General features: G+C 47.8%; 1 protein-coding gene across 1 annotated transcript; it reads right to left on the reverse strand.

The window, feature by feature from the left end:
* Positions 1-3,836: 3,836 nt before the first annotated feature.
* Positions 3,837-6,348, reverse strand: Prss35 (serine protease 35). Its single transcript, XM_055602536.1, has one exon. It carries the CDS (start codon positions 6,346-6,348, stop codon positions 5,113-5,115), a length of 1,236 nt encoding a protein of 411 aa, XP_055458511.1. The 3' UTR covers positions 3,837-5,112.
* Between the last annotated feature and the right edge of the window lie 2,599 nt (positions 6,349-8,947).

Genomic DNA, 8,947 nt, shown 5'->3' on the forward strand with positions numbered 1-8,947 from the left:
TCCCTCCGTCATCTCTTCCCATGCCCCTCCTCCCCTTCCTCTGACCCTAGCCTATCAGGTCTCATCAGGACTAGCTGCTTTGTCTCCCTTTGTGGCCTGGTAAGGCTGCCCCCCCCCCCTCAGGGGGAGGTGAGCAAAGAGCCAGCCACTGAGTTCATGTCAGAGAGAGAGTCTGTTCCCATTACTAGGAAACCCATTTAGAAACTGAGCTGCCATGGGCTGCATCTGTGCAGGGGTTCTAGGTTATCTCCAAGCATGGCCCTTGGCTGGAGTATGAGTCTCAGAAGAGACTCCTGGGCCCAGATTTTTTGGTTCTGTTGCTCTCCTTGTGGAGCTCCTGTCCCCTCCAGGTCTTTCTATCTCCCCCTTCTTTCATATTTCCTGCACTCTGCCCAAAGTTTGGCTGTGAGTCTCAGCACCTGCTTTGATACCCTGCTGGTAGAGTCTTAATTGCTATAATTATGTTTGCTCTAGATTTCATTTTTCCATTGTAAGAATGGTGAACAGTAATAAAACATTTAAATGGTGGAGGTAGTAAGGCTTCATAATAAAGTATATCCACAGAAGTACGTGTTTTAAAATCAGTACATGTGTTTATCCCATATGATAACACAACTACATACAGCACTGGCCTGGAAAGCAGTGTCCAGCCAGGCACTTGCAGCATCCAATGCGAAATTCAAACGCGTATCCTCGGGAGCTCTTCTTAGGGCTCTCAGTAGCTAAAGTCACTAAGGGCAAGCGTGAATGCTGCTAACGGTTGCCACGGGCCAGGGACCTTGAGCGTTTCTTCTCGGAGATCAAGAAGTTTAACAAACCACGTGTGCTGACAGGGATCTTTTAATCAAGAAGAAATAATGTGGGGATGGGAGATGCTACCCTGAGTCGATATGAGAGTGGGGCTCATTGCTGCAGCCCCCAGAGCTGGAGGAGGAAGATACGTTTTAGAAGAAGACTGTGCTACAGGTGACTATAATATAATGCAGCAACCAGGCTTGTGGAGGACAGCCCTGCACAGGCACGAAGCCAGGAAGTGTCCCCTTGAGAAGAAGAATCTTCTGTGTAGCCATATGCTCTGCTGCTAAACCAACTTCTAATACTAGATTCCCCTCCAGATGCAGCAGCCCTGCAGCCCCTCCCTCCCTTCCCTCCCTCCCTTCCTTCCTCCTCTGCCTCCCTCCCACCCTTCCTCATTCCTGTTCTTTCTGAGGCAGTCTCACTGTATAGCCTTCCCTGGCCTCTCCCACCTTCTCATCGCCACTTCCTTCTGCACTCTTTGGGTCTTTGGCTAAAGTCTGCTCAGACTCACCCACTCCAGCCCAAAAGGTGCTGCCAGAGGGTTTCCTTCCCTCCGTTCCCCTCTGAAACCATTCCTCAGGCTTGAAGATCTGCAGTGGTTCTTGGTGATCAAGGTGCAAGCATTTTAAGGATTCCATTCCAAGCCTTTCACTTCCTAGGCTAACCAGGAAGCCTTGTTTCCTACTGTTGCTCACCACTTGGAGGCGCTAACGGGCAGCAGTCTCAAAGGGCATTAAGCCCTGGTGAGACCCCGTCACTGCTTCCCAAGGCTGTCTGCCCCAGGCTGCCCCCACACCTTCGGCATGCCATTCATAAACTAGCTAGTCTGGGTTGTCACTACTTCCAGGGACCGGCTCCTTTTATCCTGCCTGGCCACTCTAGCAGAGCCTGCTTCGAAATGTGCTTCTTCAGTGAGGTACTTCCTGCCTTCCTGCTGTGTAAATACAATCCTCACTAGACTGTGCACTCTTTAAGGGAAGGTAAAAATCTAAAACTTAACTCCACATCCCAAGAGCCTCAGACTTAACTCAGTGAAAGCCCCTTGGGGTACATTGGTCTCACCTAAAGTATAAGATGAATTCTGAAAACAAAAAATAATAAAAGAAAATCTAGCATCTCATTCCTGGGAAATGAATAAAACTGGATTTTGTCTTTCATTGGAAACTGATTTTAGACACTTCAGAATTTTGCAAACTTGATTTGTTTCTTACCCGTAGAAATACGGTGTTAGAGCAAGTCTATTCCTAAAATGTATTTTCATTTTGTAAAAACATTGAAGAGTGCCTTCTACGTATGTGGTCATTAACACTAACACTTTCCTCACCAACGTATTGTGAAATGGGTTGTTAAAAAAAAACCGGGGGATACAAAGTGAATAAAATGTAATTAATAAAAATTAAAATAAAAAAAAATAAACAAACCACAAGACAGGAAAACCTGAGAAAACACCTAACCCAGAAGAAAGACAAAAGTTCTACTGAGCATGTTTGGGAGCTGCAAGAGGCAGGGGAGCCTTTCATTTGTAAGAGAGCCTGTGGCCAGGACTGAATGCCAGTCCAGAGCTTAGTAGGATCTGGAATGCTGGACTCCATCTTGGGGGTTCAGGGTGGGTCTCCATGGAGCCCTGGCCATGGTATTTCTAAGGTAATTCCCTAGGTCATTCTCACTATTAACCAAACACAGAAGCCTCTACACTGAGGGAAAACCCTGCACTATCTCAAATCCACGGACTCGCAGTCTGAGACTCAGGTTGAGTATGATAGATGGTTCTAACAAAAGAGATTTTCTAAATATTTTAGAATAGGAAGGCTAGGGCCCTTGTTTCTGCCACCCTTAGAATGGAGAAATTTAGTTACTAGGCCTGGAAAGGTGATTCATATCACATGATGGCCTATGTGTCTCTACTGAAACCAAGCTTTAATTTAGGTATAGGGACGCTGTGATCTGTGGGTGAGTGACTGCTCAAGACATCCATTTAAGGAGCCACATCAGTCACATCCTGGATGACATGGAGTGACACAACTGGCTATTTGGTGGGTGCAATGGTGTCACTTATTTCCCCAAGCCACAAAGCCTTCTGGTGTAAATGTTCCAAGTGCAATGGCAGAATACTAAATTCAGCTCTGTCTTCAAAATACCAGCCTTCATTTTTCAGCCCATTGCTGGAGAAAGTGCCAGTTCTGGTTTGTGATAGGATCTTGGCTCTGAGCACATCCTGACCTTGAAAGCTGGAAGTTTAGGAATGGCATAGCAGTGGGGAAGGGAGGAGATCTACCTTTAGAGAGAGACAACATCGCACTGGCCTTCCTGGCTCACGAACCAGCACACACATGCCTGTTCCCCCACATCTGCACTAGTTCTTCAGGGAAACATGGCTGCCAGCCCGCTGGGAACTCTTCGGTCTGCCTTTATGAATATGAGGTGAAACAGAGCACAGTTGGTTTACTGTTTACAACTACGATGATTATCTCTAGAATCATGTGCTAATCATGCTGAACCTCTTGGGAAAGCCCCAAATTTGAGAAAAGCAGAAAACAAAAATAAGCCATTCTTTCCTTATGTTGCTTTTGTCGAGTGTTTTATCACAAGGAAAAGTAACTAACACTGAGACTGTATACATGTTACCCGACCCCAAAGAAACTGGGTCTGCTTCTCAGTATATGTTCCTCTTCAACTGGAAGCCATGACTAAATGCCTCTCAGGAAGATGAGCACTAAAGACAATACATTTTAGTTGAAGGATAGTTAATTGAGCACTTTCTGGTTTTTTGGTTTTTTTTGAGCACTTTCTAAAAATCCTTTGAAGCACATTTGCAAACACAGTAAGTCATACATTTCATTTATTTTTTTTAATGTTGAATTATTTTTAACAACTCACATTGCAAAAGAATGGCAGACATTTTGAACACCATTTACAAAAATCATCATGATAACCCAAATGAAGATACTTCTTTGTATACTAATCAAGACTATAACAGAAAACTAAAATAGGAAACTACAATTTCTTAAATTGTAGTCTTTATTAGGACACGTCTAAAAGAAAAAAAAAAGTTTTACCCTGGCAGTGAATTGAGTGTGTCACGAAAGGAAAAATATGTGGCCTTAGAAATTGACAGAAAAAAGTAGAGCAAAGATTGGGCCCTTGATTACTAAATTTTAGAGTGTACTTGATTATATCATCAAGTTTGTAAGCATATTCCCTGACCTAACCCCTGTTGAGAGCCATTCACCGCGTACTTGTTCTTGGCTGAGATGCTCCTGACTGCCTGCTCTGCCTTTTGCCTTAGGGTGATACACACTAGCTGCTTAATGCTCCTCAGGAGGCAGAGTGAAGATGCCATGTTGGTCCCTAATGAGAACCATCAGAACCTTTTTTTGCTATCTCAGCGATGGGGTGGGTGGGTTCTCTTTGGAAGAAGACTTCAAAGTCCCTCACTTTAAAAGTACAGCAACTCACACACAGTAGAAAGTATAACACGGAAGGGTGTGGCTTCCAGCCGGGCATGGCAGCTTGTGAAATGGCTTCTCGGTATTCCTTGAAAACTTCATATTCTGAGATTTAAATAAAAACTTGAGCTCTGAAAGTGTCTTCAGTTTTCAATTTCTTGTAACTTGGTTCGCTGCGCAGAAGAACAAAGCGTTTCCCCGGTTTTTAGATGGACACGGCTGATGTTGGGTTGTTGTTGTTTTAAGCCACCATTAATAGTTTTGTTTATAAAGCTTACTGGTTCGTTTGATTTGTAGTTTTTATATGTTTGGACCTGTGGCTCTTAAAGCAAGTACCAAGAGAAAACGTGTCAAGCAGTGAGGGCGGGGATGGAATGGCTGCGTCTCCCTACAAAGGAAACCTCGCCTTCCCGGACGCCTTCGTGTTCCTGCAAATCACTGTGTTTTCCGTTCAGGTTGAACGCGTAACTACATCCTCCTAGGTTCTTCTCAGAGTAGGACTCTCCAAAGCGAGTCGTTACGGTTCTGGTTGGACGTCTTAAAGAGTGTCTGGTTTACCAAGAAGGCCCACGTAAACGGACGGTTTCCCCCGCAAACGAAATTTAGCCACCACGTAAAGAGGATAGACTTGTCGCTGAAATGCCGTCTAGTTTCAGTATCTGTCCCTAAACATCCTAATTTCATGTAGCCTCTCTCTATAGGTAACCTAATTTCAATAAAGGAAGTCCGTTAAAAACAAAACAAAAACAAAAAACCAAAACGCTGGCCTGCCACTGACAGTTCAAATCCGGGCCCCGCCTGTGTCACAAAGCGAGCCTGGGGCTTCCTCTGGGATGCCGTCTGCCCAGGACCTCGCCTCACTTTCCCCTCAGCCGTAAGCGCAGTTGGCTGCGTTTCCGTGGATCCAGAGGCAAATCTGGGCGTATTTGAGCGGAGTGATGCGCACGGCCACGTTGTAGTCCTTCTCGACCCCATGCACGTCAACCCACCGGTGGCCCGAGTAGACCGCGACGACCTTGCGCTTCCAGTGGTTTTGGCCCGGCTCCTTGAGCCTCAGGTAGATCCCAGAGCCGGTGGAGCCTGTCTCGGCGTCGCAGTACTGGTACAGGAGGTCGTCGGATTCCTCAGAAACGCTGCAAAAGCGATAGACCAGCTGATCGTCCCTGTCGCTGTCAAATCCCGAGAAGTGGATCCGGCCTCCGGGCAGCTTGGTGATGGCGGGGCTGACCCCCAGCTCCAGGGGCTGCTGCTTGTGCACGCGCTTCAGCTCCAGGAGCGCGTAGTCGTAGTCCAGGGCCGGCTGCCCGCTCTCTCCTCTGGCCCAGCCTTTGGGGATGTGGGTGCTCTTGACGCGCGTCCACTGGAAGGAAGGCCTCCCCTGGGCGGCCCTCGGGCCCCGCCTGGGTTCTTTTCCCCGTCTTTGGGTAGCGCTGTCCATAGGATGCTCCCGACCACCAAGGCCACCACCCTCCGCCGCCTCCCTCCGGCTCTTCCTGGAGCCCCTGCGTCTCTTGCGGCCTCCTTTGTTTCTCATCTTCAGCACTCCAACCCGAAGCTTTTTACTGCCCTTGACGTAGTCCTTCCCGTCGTGGATACAGTGAGCGGCCGTGAGCACATGGTTCGGGGAGACGAGGGCGCCGCTGCAGCCTGTGGACAGCTTCACCGCTGTATTAAAGGGGAAATTGGTCAAGAACCTTTTGTCTAGGATGCTGAACCTGCTGTCCGTACCGTACACCTGCCTCCTCCTCCTAGGGCGTGCTCCGTCTATGGTGCTGTTTTGAGAGGGCTCCTGGACCAGACCTTGAACTTTCACCCTGGTTAGGGTCCGGGTGCCGTTCTCGAAGACCGTCTCGTAGGAAAGGGAGTCTTCGAGCTGGGAGAGGCTGGGAGCCGGAAGCTCTTCCTGACATTCGATGCCGCACGCTGCGGCCAGCACGGTCCCAGCGTCTGCCTGGAAGGCCGGGCTGGCCAGACGGACAGTCCTCTCCGTCACAACCTGGGGTATTCTGCTCAAGTGCCACGTGAGATCTGCTTCCGTTTCAGACCCGTCAGAGAGGGCCCATCCAGGGACGAAAACTATCAGCCAAAATAACATGTTTTTCATCTTGATCTTCTGTTTCGCCCTTTGAAAATAGAAAGAAGGAAAAAAAATGAAAGAGTGGTTTTATGGCCTCTTGGTTGTCAAGTGTTACTTACCTTTCCGTGTATGCTTTGGGTCCTCAGTGTGCCTCCATCTTGCACAGATCTTTGTTTTTACCCGCCTTACATCTACGCTGATGCTAAGTGGACCCGTCACAGGCATCCGAAATTGCCAAGTAGTTCCTCACGGAGCTCTCTTCCTATGGGCTGTACCTCTCCCTCTTCCCCTGCCCACCTAGCTCCCCAGGCAGCCGAGTGGGGGACAGAGAGTGGGACCCTGCTGGCGTGTCTCACTTCCACAGCATCTCCAGGTGCTTACTGCCCCGGCGGTGTGAGTAGAGACAGAAACAGGCATCCAGCACTTCCTCCCGGGGTACTCAGCTCCTGAAAAGCAGGAGCATAGCCTTCTACAAATGACTGTCGGTTGAGAAACCCTCCCTGGAGTTCAGAACTTCCCCGAGCCCTGAGGGCTTGCCGGAGGAGCTGGGTGTGGAGATGTGCATCCGATGATGGAGTTTAGGAAGAGGTGAGCCCATCTGCTGGTCGCCTGCTCTGATATCATATATGCATAGGACACACCACACACACACATTCACACACAGAGAGGGAGGCGGTGATGGGGCCTGGAGAGTGAACGTAGGGCTTCATGCACGCTGGCGGGCACTCTAATACTTTCACCCCTTTTACTTTTTTATTTTGAGACACAGTTTTAATTGCACACGTTGACCTTGCTTGAGCCTGCTTCGTCGTCACCCCCTGGCTGCCATCTTTGATCCTCCTACCTCAGCCTCCTGAGTAGCTGGGACTTTAGGCCTTTGTCACCAGACCCACACCCTGGCCCCTTTGATTTTTTTCTTTAGAATAGCTTTTATTTATTCATGGACAGTTTCACACAAACATACAAAGTAACCCAACCTTGCCTGCTACGAAAGAGCCCTCCCCCTTACTCTCCTAACACCTGCCCCTCACACTTTCATGTTGTACCATCTGCAGGGATGTGGGCTGCTCTCGCTGCCTGATCTTTTGCAGCACCCTGGATGGGTAACCACAGCGGCCCTGGGTTCCCCCTGATCATTACAGACGCCTTTGCCATGAAAAGAAGAAAATACACAGTACAGTACAGACCACCATTACGCTGAAGTAAGAAACATGTCCTGTAAGTTTTAAAAATAAAATTTTTTTTGGGGGGGTGGGACCACCATTTACATAACAGAGCTTTCATAGTGAAATTTGGTAAGAAAATTAGTTTAAGCATTTGTGGAGCACAGAGCACGGTTCTTGATTTACCACTTGGAGACTGTGGCCATAATACACTTCCGTCTCTTTCCATCATGGCTCTCATCGGCTAGGCTTTCCTGATATTAAATATAAAGGTACCAATGTGTGGTTAGTAGGTGTAAGACCTGGAGTCTCACTGCTCAGGATCTCGCCCTTCCCAGGAACTCTCACAGACCACAGCTCGATGCAAAAGCAAGAGGTTTTATTGCTATCGCGATAGGGTCACCCCTCCAAAGACAGGAGACAGCGACCCGGAACATGCAAAGCACAGGGTTTTTATACCTGAAAATCAGCTCACTTTGCTCTATAGTTTACAGCTGGTTGTAGATAGTTTACAGCTGATTGTTTCTCAGAACAGTTCACCCCGCCCTTCAAGAGCTCTCTGCACCTGGCTTCAATTCAAAGAATCACAGTTGTTTTTTCTCATTCCCAGGTGGTCCCTCATAGGTAATATAATACCCCTCTGCTGTTTGCACTGTTTCCTCTTCTCCAGGCGCAAAGACATGTAAGCATGTAAATGTGGACACTTAGTGGGTTGATGTTCACACGCTACTCCTCCAAGCACAGTTCAGGACCTCTTTCTGTTATCCATAACCTAGCATTCAGGCAATCTGTAACTAACAGCTTAAAAGCATGGTTTAGCGAGTGGTTTTTACATTGTTCAAATCAGAGAATCCCCTGCAGCTGCAGTTACAGGCGGCTTTGAATCCCTCTCCTAACACGGGCACTGAGAACTAAATACACTCTGGAGGAGGGCCTGCCTGGGGCTGTTTCTGTGCTTGCTTACTAGCTTGCGTGCTTGCTTGTTTTTGAGACAGGGTTTCTCTCTGTAACCACCTTGGATGTCCTGGAACTCCCTCTGTAGACCAGGCTGGTCTCGAACTCACTGAGATCTGCCTGCCTCTGCCTCCCAAATGCTGAGATGAAAGTTGTGCCCTACCATGCTCAGCTCGAGAGTTTTAAGATTTGAGATACAATTTGCTTTTACATTTTGATGGTTCCAGAAACTGCACGCAGATCGTGGCACATGCTAAGCAAACACTATCCCTGAGCCCATTTAAAATTATATTCAGGGGCTGGGGAGATGGCTCAGAGATTAAGAACACTGGCTGCTCTTTTAAAGGTCCTGAGTTCAATTCCCAGCAACCACATGGTGTCTCACAACCATCTATAATGAGATCTGATGCCCTCTTCTGACATGCTGGCGTACATGCAGGCAGAACATTGTATACATAGTAAATAAATAAATCTTTAAAAAAATAAAATAAAATTATACTCAATATAAG

This window comes from Psammomys obesus, unplaced genomic scaffold, assembly GCF_907164565.1.
Source record: "Psammomys obesus unplaced genomic scaffold, mPsaObe1.curated_primary_1811, whole genome shotgun sequence".
Classification (NCBI taxonomy): Eukaryota; Metazoa; Chordata; class Mammalia; order Rodentia; family Muridae; genus Psammomys; species Psammomys obesus.